At 44.9% G+C, this 20,647-nt stretch overlaps 1 protein-coding gene across 1 annotated transcript in view; it reads left to right on the top strand.

The window, feature by feature from the left end:
- The window catches only part of MEIS1 (Meis homeobox 1), a 95,608-nt gene that overhangs the window by 33,326 nt on the left and 41,635 nt on the right, over window positions 1-20,647 (top strand). Inside the window, 1 exon segment of the mRNA XM_062571415.1 lies at window positions 15,650-15,795. Coding sequence (XP_062427399.1) covers window positions 15,650-15,795 — 146 coding nt within the window.

Raw genomic sequence — 20,647 nt, 5'->3', positions numbered from 1 at the left:
TTGCCCGCTCCGGAGGGGTGCAGCCGGCATGCCCGGGAGAGGCTTTGGCACCGGACGCTTGTCCGCTCTCTTCCTTGTGCCTTGGTCTGGAATCGCCCCTGCAACCTCTGTGGGAGACCAGCTGGGTAAAAGCAAGGGGCTTGGTACCACTTCAGTTAAATATCAGCTAGAATTGGTCCCTCCTTGTATTCTGGGAACCGGTTGCAGGTAAAATAGCTGGTCACTTTGTCAGTAGTAGATTGAGCCACCAAGTCTTTGAATGTCTGTGTATAAGGATTTACAGGGCTGTGTGTATGTATGTTCACTCATACACATGCTTGCATATGACTTGTTCCCACTGTTAGGACATTTTTGTTCTGAGAGACTGGCAAGAAAAGTGATAAAATAACCAGCCGTCTGAAACACAGGCGCTTTCTCCAGCCTTTCCCCTTGGCTTTGGGTGGAGTGTTGTGCTAAGCTGCTTGCTATCACAGCTACCAGATACAAATTAGCAAACAGCGTTGACATTAGTTCCTTACCACAGATTTAATCCATCAGAAAACCCCTGAAGTGGCCATAATTGACCAGGCTGAGGAGCAGCCTAGAGACGAGAGCGGGATCGCTGCAGCGCGGGGTAGCCCAGGCTGTAGGAGATGTGGAGCTGAACGGCAAGTGGGGAGGGGAAGGAGGAGAGGAGAGGAAGGAGGAGCCCTGCGGCTCCACCAGATACGGACCTTCAGCTTCCACGGGCCTTGTGTAAAATTAATCCAGCTTGAAGTTTCGGTAGCAGTGGGTGAGAAGATGCATGCACTAATGAAAAGGGATGTTTTGCGCGACCTGCTCTCTATTGCTCTGTTTTAAGCATGGGTGTCTTGAAAGCCCCCCAGTGAGTTGGTAGGTGGCTGCTTTCTGTTCAGTGGGAATTCAGTTGTGTGGTGGTGACTTGGTTTCGTTTAATCCCGAGGAAATCAACCTAACGATCTGCGGGAATGCAGCATGTAGCAGGAAGAGCATGTTATTCCTCACCTTGGAGCAGCAATTCTTCACTGAGATAACTGTATCTTATTACTTAAAAACATAGCATGCACAAATAAGCAACTCTGCAGCACGGCTTTCCATATATAGTATTTTAGTATAGATTAGAATTGCTGTATTCAAACAAATTGAAATTGTATATATTACTAATACATTAATTTTATTTACTGTTGGAGTTGATGAAATGACTGAATTAAATGTACAGGTACCTCTCAAGTAGATAAATATAAACTTGATATTAAATATATTAATACTCAATTAAAATTAATAATCAATTTACTTGCATATTGGAGGTCAGCCAGGGATGGCACTGAAATTGTATTAGGTTTATCATACTGGTCTGAATACATCATATACTGTTGCAGAAGCATGTGCTAATTTTAGCTTACAAAGAGGATGAAGATAAACTGCCTGCTGCTAGTTTGCCATATGCTATCCCGGTGATAATATTCAAGTACAAAATATTCTACAGAGAGTCTCATTGTTTCAGCAAAGGGAAAACTGGAAAAGAGTTAAGCAAATTTCTGCTCCGTAAATGTTTACAAAATAATGAAATAAAACAAATCTCAAACGCTAGTAGATGAGATATATGAAATTTGTTCTGGTTTTATTGGCTTTCAGGGGAGTCAACAATTTGTTTTAGTATATATTTGATCCAATTTTATCCATTTCTCACATGTAAATCTTAAAATCAATCTAAATAAAAATTGATCTTTTCTTTTCTTTCCAGTAGGCAAAAATACAGTCTGCATTGCTTATAACTACTTAAAGGATGGGAGTCTTTTAAGCTTAGTGCGGGCACCAAGGCTCAGCTGATGTTTGCAGGAGACTTTCTGTGTGCCTTGGTGGTCGGAAACAAGGCAGCACCTTCCTTGCCTTGCCGTACTTGGAGGGGGCCACTCCGGCGGTGTCCCTCGAGCACCGCCGCTGCAGCGGGTACACGTGCGTGGAAGCACCCTCCTGGCAGCCGGGAGGGAGAACCGTGGGTGTTGATGGACAGAGATGTGCTGATTACGTCTTCTGCTCAAGTGCTAAGTGAAAGATCTGGCTCTAGGAGATGGCAGGTCTACTATTGTCTGTCTCTTACAACTTGTTTTTGTGAGGGTTTTCACAGGAACAAATACAATTACCAAAATAAAAGCAAGTAGCATGGTGGGTCTGTATCGTGGTAGGCCACATGCTCTTGAGTCAGCTTGGGCAGGAAGTTCGTCAGCGCTGCTCCCTGCCATTTCCATTGCATCTTTATCTCCCCAGTTCATTGTTTGCCACCATGTGCTTGAAATTCAAGTTTCCAAGTTTCCTGTTTCTTGCATTTAAATTTAGTTTGGTGAGACATCAGTTCAGATACCTATCAAGGAGGCTGCTTCTTTTTCCATTAAGTGAGGCAAAATAGGAAGAGGAAATTAATTCTGATGCAATGGTAAGAGGTAGAATTTTACATTTTCAGGTAAACTTTAGTTTTAATTTTCCATATATTCTCCATGGCAAGAAGCATGGAGTTGTATCCTTATGATAAGGTAACTGATGGGCACTGAACTCATCCTTTCTGTCCTGAGTAATTTTAGAAGGCGCCATATAATCCAGATCTGGTTTAGAAATAGAGATGGGCATATTCAGTGGTCGTTGTCTGCCAGTTTCTTGTGAATATTGTTGCTGCTTACAAGTTTTTACTCTTCTGCACCATATTCAAAGCTAATAGCACACATATTCCTTTAGTCATTTCATAGCCCACTCTATGAAGAGCTCCTGTCTCTCTCCATTGAGCGCAGAGGGACCCTCAGAGGACTAATCACCTCGGTCAAACGCTTAACTTAGCAATCCTAGTTAAGCGCGTAAAGTAAGAAGGGATGAATCTGTGCCAAAACTTCTTGCTCCTTCAGGAGGGAAACTTTTGCTCTGCATGGAGAAGCTGAATAAAGCATTTGGTACCACAAGAAGATACGGAGAGAGGGCTTGTTGTGTTGCGTGTGCGTCCTGGGCAGCTCGTGAGCATACCGCAGCGTGTCACGAATCTCCTCGTCTCCGTTGACCAGTGCTGATAATCCAAAGAGTTCCTGCCATGCATCCAAAAAGAGATTTTTCTTAAAAATACTGCGGTGGGGGCGGCATTCGCATTCCCATGCCTAGCCATCAGGATTCTCCGCTTCAAGCTCGCTTTGTAAGTCTGCGTGTTTTTTAGCTGGAAGGTTTTCACATGACTCTAGGAGCTGGGGACTTGAATATAAAACCTAATACATGGGCTTGTGAAACTAGGTAGGAATCATTTGCTCAGCTTTCAACTAAACAGCACTGAGGCCTCTCACGAGATGAAAGGCTCCATGAATGAAGCCTCGAAACAGAATCTGTTACTGAATTCGTTTAGTAGGGAGGGCCGTATTCAGACGGCCCCCGACTTCACTTTGGTCTGCTGTTTGGGTGCAGGGTCCTTTGTGTTAGGCTGCAGCTGTTAGGGCTTCTCCCCATGTACCTTCACTTTTACATGTAAAACCACAGTTAAAACTTTTACATGTAAAAGTTAAAGCTTTTACATGTAAAACCACAGTTAAAACTACTTCCCCTCTAACCAGATTCGCATTCAGTTCGTTTGAGCATGCTGGTCTGCATTTAAAAAAGGCTCATTTGTCTGTTCCATTTCGTAGTCAAATTTGTAGGAAATCTCACTAGTGGATGAGGTGGAGGCTTCTCCCTCTCCCCCCTCCCCCAGTAATTTCTGTGTGGATTTTTGAAGTCTAATTTTCATATCTAAGATAAGCCAGGTCACTTTGGATTCTGTCCAGGAAAATATCTTTGGATTGGGAATGGCGACCCTGCTATGCCTCAGTAGCATTAAATTTGAGGTTGCTGCATCCTGAAGCTGTGAGTGCAAAGGCTGAGGATGGTGCTGGAGGAGGAGCTGTGCAGACACCAGGTGAGCACAGGTACTGGCAGCGATAGCGCAGGCTTTCACTCCTTGCCTTGTAAGCGTGCCTATCTGATCTTGAAGGCTGGCTCCTCGAGGAAAACCCCCGGGGAGGGAGCTGAGAGGAGCATTTGCAGAGATGTCCTCTTGGAGACTTCCTTCTGAGCTGTTTGGCTTTCAGAGCACAAGTTGCAACCTGCACAGATGCCCCCAAGCTCCTCGGGAGGACGGGCCTTCCCATGTGGCTGTTGATTGTTCCCAGGTTCAACCTACTCATCCACCACTTTGCACCTTGACTGGGTCGTGTTGTGGATAACCTGTGTCATCTTTAGCTAACGAGGACAACGTGTGCTGTCCTGATGCTCTCCCTGCATGCCTGTGCATTCATGGGAAATGTCAGGCTTGCAGAAAGCCTTCTGGGCTGGTGAAACATGGTTGAAAAGGAAAGCTTCCCTGTGGTCTTACAGGCCAGAGTGCTTTGCTCGCACTAGGTCTGTTCTTTCTTCATTCAGGTCACTGCTTAAGCCATACCCCTTGCAATATGATTGGTGGGTCAGAGTCCTTTTCATAGGAGTCATTAAGTAACAGGTAGGAATGATTTTCAGCTTAGCTTTGTTTTCCAAACCCTCTGTTTATAAATGAAAATCTCTATATTCCCTTCTCATTCACCTGAACTGCTTTAGTTTGTGTATTGCAGGGGAAGCTGGTTAGGCAGTCGAAATAAATTACAAAGTGTCAACTTGCTTTGCATAAAAGATAGCAGAGTGTGATTAGCAGTGGCTCAGAGGCTGATGTTATTGGGGACTGTTCTGGTAATTGGCAAATTTCTGTGAAAGTGTTCTCTGGTCTCAAGAGAATCACTAGTTTTGGCATTGGTAGTTGTTTATCTAGTGATGCTCACAAAGAGAGCGCAAGTGAGGGACTGGAGACTCGCTCCTGCGTGAGAAGTCTTGGCTGTCTGGTCTAAAGACAGAGATGCTTGCAAGTGGTCAGTCATACAGCAAAAGTTGTATATGGAGTGATTCATGGGGTTCATAAACAATTTGAAATTTGTGTTTCTGTTCTACTCAACACATAATGAATTTGTTAGAAGAGAATCGTGTTCATAGTAAAGGCTAGAAGTAGTAGGATTTATTTGTCTGTGATGTGAATGCAGGTTTTATAAGGTCTTTTTTTCCCCCCACTTTCATGCATTTCTGAGTGCATATATATACATACATACACACACACACATATATATATATATATCTCACAAAACCATCCTGGTCTTCATCAGCATAACGTTCTAATATTTTGCCTGCATTTATCAAGATGCAGCGTAAAAAGATCACGCTGGTTCATGTTTTTAAGGGATATTATTCTGACCTCAAAAACTAATATTTCCTTAGCTGGTGCCAAAAAACCCTTTCTGTGGTTTTGGTCTGCTTTTCTTTAGCAATTAAGAATCAGGTTGCATTAGAATAATAGCTGATTTTGGATAGCCACTTTAACCATGTGTGTAATGGGGAGGAAGTGTGCAGGGCTTCCTTCTGCAGAATCTCAGGGCTCTTTGGTATGACCTCAAGTGACCATACCCCAAACTGGTGAAACTCTGAAACAGGAAGGTCTGCATCATCAAAATTCTGCTGGCTGTTGTCCAGTAACACGCTGTTTACCTGTTTCTTCCAAATCAGTCACTTTTCTGCAGGGCCTAGATGTGGATTTTTTTTTTTGGGGGGGGGGGCTTATATCCATGCAGCTTCATTGGTTTAGCAAGGCTATCTTCATTTATGTAGAGGAATAAGATGAGGATCGTATTTTCTGTTTTCATGATTAAAGGTGAATGGTCTTGCTGTTGATCTATGTATTTCCCTATCTCTGTGTTTGCGGGCATTTGCATATAATATACAAATATGTAGATTGACTGCCCCAATCAAAAGCAGCAGATCTTCCCTGTTACTCCAAAGGGGCATCTTTTCGAAGGCAAAGCCTGAAGATACGTTGCTGTGAGCACAGAGCAGCTATGCTTCTGCATAGCCCTCCAGACTTGTAGCCAGACTGTAATGAAGGGAGGAGGGGGTTTCCCCCCTTTCCCTAGCAAATAGATTTGTTTGAGAAGAGGCAGGAAGAGAAGACATATTTGCTAAATAAAAGGCTCTTTATGCCTAATACATTGGCAAAATTATTCCAGAGCAGTTCATCCATGTGAAAATATGATCCTTGTGTCACTGCCAAGGTCAGAGAGACCTATGGTGATCTCCAGAGTAAGTTCAGGTCACCCAAGTTAAATCTGCCTAGAGGCTGACTGACTTGGCTCACATACTGCATTTTTTCTGAGATTTTTAAAAGCAAACACCTTCTATAGATGAAGGCAGGGATAAGGGTGTGATAAACGCCCACCTTTAAGCCAAGGTCTCCTGTTTTTCCTTTCTCCTTTCCAGGTTACTCCTTCCATTTCCGTGCCATTCTTTTTCTCTTTCCAGAGTTTACAGGATGCTCAGAAAAGTCTTTTATTTTATTTATTTTTTTCTTCCTTCATATGGAAACCATTTCAAATAACATCCTTCTATTTCATACTGCGTGCACAGGGAAAACGTGGGGATGTTGTTGGTGTTCAAACAAGAGCGATGTTTGCTATCCATGTGTCTGTGCTGTGTACTCACACATGGACAGTTCATGAATTAAGAGGAGAAGCACTTTAGAAAGTTAGGGCAAGAAAAATTGAGTACATAGTAGACCTGTGTTGCTCAGTAACCTCCACCAAGACTCTGCTGCTTGATCAACTGGATAATTGATGGACCCATTTTGCAAGTGATGTTGGTGACTTTTTAGGCTCTGCCGGACTGACCCAAGAAGAGATGGGGAGTTGGCAGGGAGCTGGACAAATCATGTCTGTCCTGCACTGATGTAGGGATGGGGTAGGACAGCATCCATAGTCCCTTCTGCACCCTCTCTGTTCTTCCAGGCAGATTGTGATGCCGTGGTTTTTAGCCTGCCAAAAGCTGAGATTTTTTTTAACTTCCTTGGTTATTCATTTATCTTCTTTAAAGTGCATCAGATTGCTAAAAGCAGGCAGTTGTTTCCTACTATCCATTCCTACCATGCACTCTATTACTATTAGAGATAACAGCAAGTTGTGTGAATTGAAAAAGAGACACTAGAAATCTTTTTGGCTTGCTTTTTGATATTTGGATTTTGCTTATGTTTTTTTTTTAAGACATTGGACAGCTTTTTGTTAAGACCTATTTTTGCTTTCTGTGTGACTCTGGTTACATTCTCTTGCTGAGAAAGGATGCAGTTAGAGACAAACTGGAAGGGGCAAAGTTACCTTCCTCCTGTGCTTTGTCCCTTTTGCAGTGGGTTCCCCACTGTGATGCTGCTGGATGTAGTGACACAAATGCTAAAATTCAAGGATACACCAGAAATTTTTCTCTTTCCTCCTGTCAGCCTGCCTGTAGAAGGCAATCCTGGGCAGTTTATGTCTAGGAATATGTGGCATGGGAAGGTAAAAAGAGATAACATGCACCTGCATGTTACTTCAGGTGAAGTTTTGGGGATTGGACCAGATGATCTCCAGAGGGGCATTCCAACCCCACCTGTTTGCTAATTCTGGGGAAAGCGTCCGGGGTTGATCTGACCTTGCCTCCACATTGATTGCATGATTTGGACCATCTGAGATCAGTTTGCTCTGAATGGTTTGCTTTTTATTTTCTTCTTGTTGTATTATTCGTTTTTTATTTGAGGGGTGAAAAAACAACCTTACAGTGCACTGTAAGACAAATGACAAAATACAGCATTCAAAATTAAGTGTGCTGAATCATTCGTGTTATTTCCCTGAATGGCTTTCATACGGTGTGAGTTTGCAGGCTCTCCCGTTGGGGTGCTGCATGCCAGCATGGGGAACAGTTGTAGAGAACGGTTTCTGAAAGCTCCCCTCCCCTTCTTATCATGAGAAATGGGAAGCATTTGCACCGCAGTGATGTATCTCCCTCCTCGCTGCGAGAAGGCTGACGCTGCAGCGCCTTTCACCATCACTCTAAAGCCGAACTTCAGGTTTGTTTTTCTCATTGTAGCCTTTTTTAATCACCATCTAATCAGAACAGATTTGCCTTTTGTGTTGGAGAGAGACAGTCAAGTGGAAGAAAATTTGGTGAGAGCTTGCCTCTGTCAAATCTACTTATCTCCTTTTGGCTTCTGTACCTCCTTGCCGAGAAGCAGCCTCCTTCTATTGTAAGGGGACCCTTCAGAGTGACCGGCTTTTGCTCTGGAAACAAGAGCAGTGGATTTAGGGCACTGGGGAACAGGGAGCAGTGGGGACAGCATAAGAAAAACATTATTAATTCTGTCTACTCTCTTCCCTCTCAGACCCCCCTAGAAGCTCTGACAGAAGGCTGAGGGCACTTACTTTGCATCTAAGGCATTTTTTTTCCTGAGCTGGTTGGATGTGTGGTAACATGAGGTTGCTCACGGATGTTTTGGGAGTGAAGCAGCCTTTTTCCAAGCATGCCCAGGCAGTGCCAGGGCAGGGCAGGGGAAGCTCATGGTCCCAGTGCAGTCTGTTCTGTCACAGTTGCAAGTGTTTCTAACATTTGCTGAGAAAGGAGGAAATGTGTTTGGGGCTCAGCTACTGGCCTGTTGTTACAGAGCCCTGGCATTGGGAGATGCTGCAGTCCAGGAGCTGGGCTCTCTCCTGCCATCCTACCTCCCTCAGCTGAGCAGTTTAAGCAGCCACACAGACAACTTTCATCAGACCTCAGAATCACTCCTGGGAGATAGAGCTTATAGATGCATGTGGCCAGCCTTTCATTCTCCCCTCGTTTCCATAACTATGAAACATGGAGCTCTGCATTAAGAACAAGCTGCCGGTCTCAGAAGAGTTCGGTTTGGATGAACCCTCCATAAAAAGTCAACATTGTCTTCCTCCTGCTTTAGGTACAAAGCAAATAGTTAATTTTTGCCTGATGTTCAAAGCAAGGTGTCTTTTCCTGAATTGCCCACTGAAGAGATTTCAGTGGCTGGAATTTGTTCGAGTAAGGTGTGTAGCAAGTGGATCTTTGTAAGGTTGTGTGAGATGGTGGGAGTTTTGCGGCTGAGGCGCTGTCATTGTCAGGAGAGGGAGAGGAAACGAGTGGTGTTTTGTTCTCCATCCTCTTCATTCTGCCTTTCACTGTTGCAAAATCTGACAAATGTGTCTGGGAAAATGGAATACATGGTGCCACCACAGCATGCAAAGTGAAGTTTAATGTCAGTTTTCTTTTAATTGTGCCTTGTTTTCATCATCAGGTGTTACTGATGGACCAGGGACAGAGAAAATAATAGAGTATTGTTATTAATACTGTTTTAAGAGGGAGTGGCAGGAGTAGAAGAAAATGCATTGCGTATCAGCGAAAGCTTTTTCAGCTGAAACGAAGTTTGTGGGAACTTCCAGTTGGAACATCTTGTATGGACTTGGTAGGCCACGAACCTCAACTTGCCTGAGCCACACCTGGACTAATTCTCTCATATTCATTGTGGTTATATGACTCCTGTGGTGTATGATGGCAAATGAGCTGAAGGAACTGCCTCATGTGAGCTGGATCATAGGAGATGAGAGATACAAGGGTCTAGCCCCCCAAAAGAGAATTTGGGGCAAGCAGCAACTGAACTACAGCTCCCAAAGGGTACACTGCAGCTTGGACTGGCCTTCATTAGCGTTCAGCTGGCTCAAAAGAAAATGCTTTAGCTGAGTTCAGCAAACCTGAGCACTTTTGATTTGTCTCACCTAACAATGAAATATTTTCTTTTTGACTCATTTTCAATAGAAAAATTATTTTTTAATGGTTTGGACAGCATCAAAGTTCTGGTGTGTATTTTCTGTTGCAAATCATGAAATCTGCAGCATCATCTTCTCCAGAGCATGCAGGCAGACAGGGTCTGGGGCAAGGTAGCTCTGTGTAGGAAGGGGGGCAATGCTAGTTTTCAACTGTAATAAACTGTTTCCACAGATAATGCATCCCTTAGTTTATACATAATATACTTCTGATCGTTCCTTTGAGCAACTTACAGCTTCTTGTGTTCAGTCCAAGAGTCAAGTGTCTAGCAAGCTGGATAAGCGTGAAGATAGATACAGTTGTTAAGAAGCTAAGGAGATGTATAGAAGTTGACCTCCTGGGCCATTTGGGGTGCTAGGTGGGCTTAACTCCCTTGTGGCACAGCAGACTTGGAGTTGTGCTCCTTCTGCAGCTTCTTGTGCTCCTCTGCCCCCACTGAATAGGGGCGGTCAAATCCTGTTGTGGATATCCCTGTGCGTCAGCTGTGCATGGTTAACGTCCCATGGAAAACAGCACTGGTTGGACCCTTTGCTGCAGGGGCCAGCTCATCAGCTGAGATTTGAGGGAATAGGTTTCAAAAAACAGCTACTCCCCAAATGGGGAGTGACTGAAAACCAAGAAGTGGTAGGGTCGTTATGTTGGCTTTTAGGTTAAAAAAAATATGTATTTTGTTTAAGCCTTTTACATTTTTTGGTTAAAGCAGGATGTTTTTCTGTTTAACCAGATAGTTTTCTTTTTCTGTAGGGTATTTGCTTCCAACTGCTCAAAGTAAACTTCTGTTGTTGGCAGCAGAGAGTTTTTTGCTTCATGTACAATGACTTGCTTTCTTTTTAATATTTCATATGGTGCATAGATACATGGCTCCAGAAATATCCTACAACTTCTCCGTAGTAGCAGAATTTCCTGAACCCCTTTAAGAAGTTGTGCTACATTCTGCAAAAGAGGTTTCCTTAGTGTTTAGCTGTTAAAAAAAAAAAAAAAAAAAGAAAAGAAAAAAAGAAAAAAAAAGCTGAACAAATGAAAATGAGTAAAATCTGTGCGGTTTTCCCCGCCCTATTCATCAATGCTGTTTTTACTCTTTGTGTAGACAGCTCATTTGCTCGTTGTTTGCCTGAAGGGAATTCAAGTCAAAAAGGAGGCTCGAGTTACTAGCAAAAGGTGCTCCTGTCTCTAAAGAACAAAGTACAGTGATTCAGGGAAAAAACTTTGAAAATTTGTCAAATGCCAGAGTGTAATTCATACTTGTCCAGGTTACTCCATCTATGAGTATTTGTGTAGGATATTTTTGCAACTTTTTCCTTTGGTATCTCGTAAATATGGATACTATCTGTGACTGACAACCTCCTACTGTTTATGTCATGGTCTGAATCGCTGCATGAAAAATGTAATGCATCTCTTTAAGAAATGCATGCAAACCCGAACACATGGTATTTGTTCGTTCCTAATGCTCATTTTCAACCTTATTGTTCCTCGTTACTACTTATTAAAAATATTTAAGAGACTCTTTTTCTATAAGGAATAAGAGAAAAAAAACATCTTCCTCTCCCCAACACTGTATTTCAAATTCACAAGCAGAGCTACCTCATTATTGTAAATCATTTTGGGGTCTGCTCCATAACCCATTGAATGCACTGTGGTGATTGCTGTTGACCTCAAGAGGTCTCTGAGTGGGTACTTCCATCAGATCTGACTAATCGTGGATCCAGACTAATAGAAAATGTTATTCCCAATAAAGAAGTCACGCAGCCACTTTAAGCTTTCTGCCTTACCGTTTCTGTTGTCGTGCCCACCTTCGGCTTGCACGTCTGGCTTGGGTATGGGCGAGTTGAGAGCAGTTTCCCAGGGAGTACGTGTTACATACGTTATCTCTACGTATGTGTTTAAATTTTAAAATAATGTATCACTGGAAAATCTGTTACCCTGACAGGCCTGACATGTAAACTGCCAGCTATCCACAACGGATAGGTGCGACTTGAATTACCAGCTGGATAGACATCCCCAGACTCTGCTTTGTGGGTCTGTTTTGGCTTTCCTGAGCGTTCAACCCCTTGCGCCGCTCAGTTTTCCTCCTTCCCTAGCTTGGTGGGAGGAAGTGGTGGTGCTCGGTGAGTCATTTACTTGTCCTTGAACATGAGAGTTAGCCACTCCGACCCCCGTCAGAGCCATTTGGATATGGTTTTTCGTCACTGCAGTATTTTGCCGAATTTGAGCTGGTTGCATCAGAAGGAAAAAATCTGCCTGTTCTTCCTTGACTGCTCGGGTGCATGCAACAGCTGGCAGCCTGCAATGGAAATTCGTGTTTCAAGTCTTGCTAGCGGTAGCTTGCGTGGCAGATTCCCTCCCTCTCGCTCTCACCTTACAAAAACTTGTTGCATCCTTGGAGCTGCTTTCTAAGACTTCACGGTTTGCACCTGACAGGAAAATCACATTTCACACATAGGCCTGTTTATGCGCTGTTTAAAGTCGGTGTGGGGGTTACACTGGATAGGAAATTCTGTAAGAGGTGTCACAGGTAAAGCTGCAGAAATTATAGTTACTCTTAATTAGAATTCGCGACTCAAGCGCCGACTCGTCGCGCGGGGCGAGGGTGGCTGTCGGGGGAAAGCTGTCCTGGGCGCTCCGTGGTCGCCGGTAGCTTTGCCACCCATCGGGGACGAGGGGTTCACGTGGCCCCAGTGCCGGAGCTCGAAGGAGGGGTCGTGGCACCCGTGGCCAGCCCCCTTTCCCGAGACCGCGGCCTGTAAAACCCGGCGAAAGCGGTTCGGAAACGTCGGGCGCGGGGCCGCGCGGCGAGGCCGGCCGGGCCCGACGTGCGGCGGCTCCCGCGGCGCCGAGGGCCCTTCCCCGGAGCCGCTGGCCCCGCGGCCGCTGGCCTGCTCCTTAATTGCCGCACGGACTTCGTGACACATGGGCAGATAATGTGACATTTTCGGTTTCTGTCACTAGCAAACGCCACGACGTTGCTTGCACTAGTTGCTAAGAAGCTGTCAGAAACCATTAGCAGCTGGCTAAAGTTGCCCGATGGCATTTCCTCATGGCATCAGCAAAACAAGCATAAATCACCCAGCGGAGCCTACTGCTATACTAATGAGGCTGTAAGCTTGTTTATGGACTAGCATCATTTCTATGATTATTTCCACCTTTTCGGTTTGCCTTCATTTGGCGGCAGGAGAAGTCAACTTCAGGAATGAAGTCACCGCTGACATTTTACAAACGCGGTTCGTAGCTGCTACCGTGTGGCCGGGCAGCGGTTCTTCAAGTTTGTTTCGTGGCCTTGGAAAAGGGGGGGGGAAAGAGAAAAGGAGGGGGGGATCCCCGGAGACCTCGCCGAGGTGGCTGTATCGGGTTGCAAAGTAGACGGGAATCCTGAAATCCGCAATTGCCCGTTTAGACGGCTCTGCGTGGCTTAGCCTTGGCCGGATCGGTTTCCAATTTAAAAGAGTGGACGAGGTTAAACAATTTACAAAAGTCTGCCGAAGAATTTGCTTTTAGGATAGTCGGACGCTTTATTAGCTGCTCGCTGCCTTTCGCTTTCTGCAGCTTGTGTCGGACGGGGCCAGGGTTTATTGTTTTAGGCTTTTCTGAACATGCACCAGTATTTACACTGGATTGAAAGCATTTGCTTCCAATGAAAATCTTGTCTTAGATTACAGCCCAGCAGTGTAATTTCCCTCCCAGATGGGAGTAAAGTAGCAGTATTTGCCTAAAAACAGTAGGAAGAACAAACTGTGCATTAAGCCAAGGCTGTTTTTGGCTTGAGCTAATGATGTAACAGAAACCTTTTATTTGGGATAGGTCACTGCCAGGGATTGAAGGAGGTGATCTGGCTCTCGCTTGAAAGGTTTCGCCATTGTATCTACATAAGTCTTCACTTAAAAAATTCTGTTCCTAATGCTTCTGCTTTCATACAGCAGAAATAAACAGGAAAGGTTCTGGGGAGTGTTACACAAGGAATGCAGAAAGCTTTTCCTCCCCTAATGGAGTATATAATTCAGGTGCCCCGAAGGCATGCTTTCAGGAATTCTTTTGCCTGAGGTAATGGGAAGCTAAGGCTGCTTTAAGGCCTTGATTATCTATTGATGCACAAAGCTGGAAAAAAGTCATCTCCCTTGGATTATAGTAGATATTTCCATAAATTATCAATGAATACTCCTCTCGTCAGGCACCAGGCAATGCCTACTAAATTAACCTGAAGGGGGTTTGAAATGAGGAGAAAGTGTGTTTTAAAAAAAGAGGGGCGAAACAATTGCAGGGAGGTGGGGAAGGGCAGTGTCATTAAGTTAGGAGCTTTTCATTTTTTAATCAATGAATGCGTAATACTTCTTTCTTTTTTTTTTCTTTCCTTGTTTGCCTCTCGCAGACAGAAAGTGGATTAGCCCGTGGAATTTTAAATGCTGTTGAGTTGTTTCCTTTGCTCATGTTTCTTTTATGAATTATTATTTTATATGGTGAATTGCTTCTCTGTATAAAAGCCCTTTTTACACACTGGGCTTTCAAAGAATTTATCAGATATCTGATTTCTTCATAAAAATCTTGTTTGTTTCTGTAACTATTCAAGGTTACTATCTCATTGAAGATCTGGGCCAAGTCATAAGGACAATTATAAATTTGTCACAGTCAGTAATATGCTAAGGACATAATGCTAATAATAACTACTTTTTTGTGATAAAAGTTGTTTAACAAATCGTAATTTTGACAGTCTAAAGCCTACACTTTTTCTTATTCCTAACAGAAGTAGTTTTGATTCAGCCCAATTCAGCTGACTTTCTTGGTCATTCTTGCCTGGGGGTGTAAGGAACACTTGCCTAATTGCATCGCAGCTCCATGCAGTTACAAATGCAGTGTCTTTGGAAGCCAGAATATACCGCTCAATCCACATGCAGAGCACAAAAAAGAATAAATTGCTATGTTGACTTGTTTATAAACTGCTTTCCGAGTTTGAAACAAAAATTGCATGCAATCTGGCCAGGCGCTGCAACTTTTGTTTTCCAGTGACTGCCAGCCCGTTACTATGCCCCAGACAAAAGCTGGCTGCTATGCAGTTGTATAGTCCCGTAGATACGTTGCTAATGTGATGGGAACTAAGACTTTCTCTGCATTAAGGAAATTCATTCTGGATCAGTTGTTGTTTAACTGGAGCAGACACCTATTACGGATATGGTGCACCAGCACAAAGCAGGGCTTTAATTCCTGCAGTGTATGTCAAATTGGTACCTACTTATCCCAGTATGAATTTCTGTAGGCTGGGGCTGGGGAGAATAGAGGCCACTTAAGATCCCTGCATCCCAGGAAAAGCCAGTGCAAGTTGGACATCTAGGAAATATGTAACGTAAGTGGAGCCCCAGTTCTCTGGTTGTTCCTGAATTTGAGGAGAAGATACAATGTTACAAGAGAGCTGCATCTACCCTAGCTCTTCTAACCGGATCTTTGCATCCCGGAGTGGGTCGTGGCACCAAGGTTCACACACGTCACGGGGATGAGATACCATTGACACTTTCCTAACTGCCATCTCAGCCAAACTAGCTGATTGGGAGAAACATCAGATTAGTTTTGGGGAAGTGACTCAGTGTGAAGAAAACCCACCTTTCCCACTTCTGCAAGCAGGATGCTTGCAAAAAAAAATCTTTTTTTTTCTTTTTCTTTTTTTCCTTTTTTTTTTTTTTTTTTTTTTTTTTTGAAAAAGCACCTTTCGTTGGGTTGTCGTGCTGAATCCAATCACAGAAATGGCCTCACTGTCCTGCAGGATAAACCAGAACTGGGCCAATATAATTATAAGACCCTTTCTCTCTCTGTGTCTCTTCCCCCCATCCCTTCAAACCCTGGTGAATTATGGTGTTAAAGAATTTATACCTCATTTAAATATTGATGCAGTTTATACCCAAAGCCAGGCTTCGGCTGAAGTGTCTAAAGGTAGCATAAGTCAAAATTTGATTCACTATATTTACAGGTGACGGCTTGGACAACAGTGTAGCTTCCCCCAGCACAGGTGATGATGATGATCCAGATAAGGACAAAAAGCGACATAAAAAGCGTGGCATCTTTCCCAAAGTAGCCACAAATATCATGAGGGCATGGCTGTTCCAGCATCTAACAGTAAGTGAACTCTAGATCACATATGCAAAATAAAACATGGAAAATGTCATAGTTGTAGTAGCCATAGAAAGCAGAAATGCGTAATATGTTACTGACAGGCAGTTCAGGGAATTTTTCTGAGCATAGTTGTTGTCTCTTTTGCTAGATGCCAGGGGAAGAGTATGGAGCGTATGTTTTTATGGTTTGGGGGGCTTTTTGTGTGTTGCTTTTAGATTTTTGGTTTGAGTTGCAGTTGTTTAAAGGATGTTGCCATGAAGTGTGGCTAAGCTCATGCTATAACCTCGGAGACCTGGCCTGCCCTGCTGTTCACGCAGCTGCAGCTCCCATTAGCTTATGTGGGCATCGCTGCTCTGTAGCAAAGAGCAGCGCTTGGCCCATGGCTCTGTGTTCTGGAGAACTTCAGAAAATGATTGGAGAGATTAAAAGCAAAGCAAAAGAAAACAAAGACCTTTTTCAGAGGTTTGTGAGAGATCATCGGATGCTTCACAATGAAAGGTCTGAATGTATCTGGTTTAATAGAAAAGTCCATTTTTTTCTTTGAGTCTTTCTCGTTCTCAGAGTATAAGTCACTACTGTATTTAACATCATAAAGGGGAGGGGAGGGTGCAGCTATTTCTGTTGCCACAGTTACCTATATTTATTTCTGGGATTAGTAATAAAACTTCTGGACAGGTACGTGGGGTTAAGCTGGATGCAGGAGCTCCTTTAAAGAATTTATACTTTGTGCCACACCTTCTAATGTTAGCATTTCGAAAAGTGTTTCTAATGCCATTCTTCTTTTTCATCAAGCTATGGTGATCTGTCACTGTGTTTTCATTCACTGTGGAGATTTAGGCCTTCAGCCTGAGATTTTCTGTGTGTGCTTTTCTGTGGCGGAAGAATAAGGCCCAGGCAAGAGTTGTCGGTAATCTGCACGCAGTAGTGACCGTCTCTCACCTCCAATTTCAGCAGTTGAGTCTCTTCCCTGCCGGTAGTTAGGGTCAGGGTGAAATAAGAAGCCAGCCAACTTGCCCAACCACAGTGGAGCTCTGCCAAGGGTGTCCTCATAAACCAGAGGAAATACTCGCACAGATCGCCCCTCCATCCCCAGCCAAGCCGAGTAACCAGATATCCAGCGTGACTCTTGTCAGCACTGGGATCAGGCCGTGAATTCTGCTCCCTCACAGCCCTGGGTTACTATGAATGAACCTTCCTGCCTGCACACTCATCTTCCTCATCTGGAGAGGGCCTCAGATATGTCCCTGTTAGTCCCTCTTTCCAGCAGACTCTGCCTTGGCCTTGCCCTAGCTTTGCCAGCCCCTTAGGCCTTTCCTGATGGTGCTCAGGGCATCACGCCCCAGAGCTGAGATCCCTTTTGGTTTGGCAGAGCCAGGCTGACTCCCCAGTTCCAGGTCTTCTCCTGCGGTAGTCTGATAGCCTGGTGTCTCTCTGCAGGTAGATGTGAGGTTAAGGGCACCTGCCCTCCAAACCATCTAAGGGTGCCATACTGGTGGGAACACTCATACCCACCTGCGGCAGAGTCAGCTGGTTTGTGGTCTGGTGACAAGCCACCCCAGGGGACAATTGGCAACTGCTCTTCTTTGCTGAGGAATTATGAAAGAAGAAGCATATATTGCTGCTGTTATTACTAGCACTTTTCTCTTGGAAATGGCCTGTTGCTGTGTTTGTGCTGGTAAATTAAACGTGGCCCAGACCTTGGTGCAGGACCTTAGGACCATCTGTGCTGTTAAACCGCTTGAGCAGTCTCTGGCATGCTCTTAGCCTTGGCCAGATACCACAGTTTAAGCCAGTTCCTGGGGACATTTCAGAAGATAGCAAGGACAATTCCCAAAAGACATTTTGACTGCAGCCACCCTGTGCTGAGCATTTAGCTGTGTGGGCTTGACCAGACCATGTGACTGACTTTGTGCGCAGTCTCGGGACCAGAGAATGGGCCCCATCACTTGCTGTTAGTTTAGTGTGTAGGGTGCAGGTGGGCTTCCATCCTTTTGCTGTGCAGTAGTGGTGCATAAGAGACAAAATTGTGGTGCCTGAGGTGCCTGCTGCGGTGATGGCAGCTGCCCCTTGGGCACACCATCTGGGCATCTGCTTGTAAGATAGCCTCTTCTCTTGGAAAGTTCAAATACAGAAACCCCTAGGACATATGCATAAAGGCACTGCCTTTTCTACACTACAGCACTAAGCTAAATCTTGCTTTAAAAATCCACCATCCCCTGTGCAAGATGAGCCCGGCCAGGTGAAGCGCACAGATTTATCGCAGTGCAGCTTTCTGGTAGAGTCAGGGTAGCTTAAGGCTTGTCTGATCAGTTCAACAAAATTGAGTTGGTTCCCAGTCCCCCAGCCCAACCTTCTCTAGCCAGGACCACCTTGGGACAGACCTGTCAAATGAACTCTAGCTGGGGTCATGGACAGTTTCCTGATACTAAAATGTGTGAGAACAGCAGAATATTGTAGACTTTTTCAAGCATGTATTTCAGTAATGAGTGCTCTTGCTGGAGTAAGAAGGCTAGTAGTTAGAAAACCTCATCAGTAGAAGCACCAGAGAGCAAGTGCACTGAGAAAAGCAAGGGGTGTTGGGCGTGGAGGAAGATGTCTGCCAGGCGATAATATGTTAATATTATTGCAGTGAGGGCTAGAGAAAACTACTGTGTAATAGGCTGAACAAGCTGCTCTAGGTGCTGACCCCCTCTACCACCAAAAATCCAGTTGAGGTGGTTCCCCGAGCCAACAGAAGGTACAAAGCTCTGCATGAACAGCCATGCCACGGAAGGCTCCCAAGTCCCTTCCTGGGTAGGAGAGAGGCAGATGTGAGACACTCACCTGGGTTTGATGCTCAGATGGCTTGGAACGGAGATGTTCACAGTCACTGTCCTGCTGGGAGATTATTGCCCGTGGTTTGATAACATGCAGGAGTCACAGCTTAGCCGAACAGAAGGAAACCTCGTTATTTCTGAATGCCCAGCCCAAATGTTGGAACCAAGGAGCAGGGAGGTAGAGAAGTTGAAGAAATTAAGACTCCAGTTCACTTTTGAGGATGTCTAGACCTCTGACTGTGACTGCTCATATGACTCTGTGCGCTGCAGCCACAGCTTCCCATGCCCAGGACCCCCTATTTAGGCAATTCTTTGGGGAAATCATGTCCCCCAGATCTCTTATTTCCTCGAGGAAGTGATGCTGTTTGCACACAGTTCATGATAATGGCCACCAAGGTGCTTGCAAGAGTTTGAGCAGGAGGGATGGCTCGCCGTACCTGGCTCTGGGGAGCTGGGCACCGCTGGCAGGGTTATTGAAGGCTCTTCTGGCCCCTCCAGCACAGCAGTTTGGGAGATGGTGGCTGAATGCCGGGTGGCTCCAACCCTCAGCTCGGTGGTTGTAGCCCATCAGAGGCAGGAACTGAGCTTCTGAAAGTCAGCTAGGAATGCGTCTTTGCCAGGAGCTGGCAGAAATGCCGAGACGGTGCAGGCGTAGGCGAGCCGAATGCTTGATGCCTTGCCAGGCCTGGCTTTGTTTATTCATGTATTTATTTATTTAAAGTGAATAGGAACTTCACTGGGATGGGCGCAAGGTCCTTCCCGAAAGAGGAGGCGGTATGGAGGCGGCGTGCGCGGGTATGGGGTGATAGCGGCGTTTTGCCCTGCCTCCGCTTTCCTGTCCGTGAAATGACAGGGAAGAAACGAGCTCCGGTTCACGGCGAGACCCAGCTGCCCCTTGACTGCCGCTCGCTCCTAATTGGGCTGTTATTTGGGAGCTGTCTTTTTCAAGAGCAAAAAAATTTCTCACAATTATAATATTAATACACATCAATGGCACGGAATTAAACAAAATAGACAGTAATTGCTGTGTCTGTCATACTAATGATTAATGGTTGGAATGATTTAAAATACGTGTAGGACTACTACAAATCTTTAAAAGTGTATGGGCTGCTTTAATTCCTTCTATGCAGTTATTCCGTTTCGAAGACTATTAAGTCTTCCTCTGTGTACTGACTTCATTTCCGAAGGCTTGTCCCTTAGTTCTCGTTTTCCACTTAGGAGGAAATTCTTCTTTTTTTTTTCCCTCCCCTTTATTGAAGGAAAAGAAATCAAACGCGAGGCCAGAGCCCCCGTGGTTGCTGGCCTGTTGGGGCGATAGCTGCGGCTCGGTGCTGGGCTGCAACCCCCCGTTATTTTGACGGATGAGCAGAGCGAAGGCGAGGGCTGCTGGCTTCTGCGGACGCAGGCGGTATAATCAGGAACACCTCGGGGCATAAATTCATTCCCATTGCTTTTTCTTTCCCCTACCCCCTTAGAATAATAGCAACAACAAAAAATCAGCTAAAACAATACCCATCTTGGTGACCAGACTCGCATTTTAGGACTGTGTAGTTTTTGGATTTAACTGTTGCTCTTCCGACTTAAAATTTATTAACTGTCCGCGTTGGAATAGCTGCCTAGTTTGGCCGTTGGTTTAGCAAAGCGAAGCTGCGCAACTCGCTGAAGTGTATGCCAGCAAATGACGACAGCGGCCATCTCCTAGAAATACCGAGGTGTGTGAAATCTGTTCTTGGGGAAACGTGGTAAATCTGAGGTGCGAGGAGTGGCTTTTTACTATTAAAAAACCCACCAAAACCAAGCCTCCCCCCAAAAAACTATAGCTTAGTCAAGAGGCGAAAGTATCTCTAAATTACAGCTGACCTGCGACCATAAAAGTTGAGACAAAAATTAGGCTGGTGTTTGCAGAGCGGCGTCAAGCAGACGTGGAAGGGCACAAGGAGGTCCCGTGCTGGAGCTGGGCTCCCGGAGCTTGCACCGAGCGTAAACTCAGGGGTGCCTCGGCACGGCAAAACTTTGCAGGCCCTTTCTATTTATTTATT

Source organism: Rhea pennata, chromosome 3 (genome assembly GCF_028389875.1).
Source record: "Rhea pennata isolate bPtePen1 chromosome 3, bPtePen1.pri, whole genome shotgun sequence".
Taxonomy (NCBI): Eukaryota; Metazoa; Chordata; class Aves; order Rheiformes; family Rheidae; genus Rhea; species Rhea pennata.
Note: the sequence above shows the minus strand (reverse complement) of the source record. Positions and strands in the feature narration are given on the sequence as shown.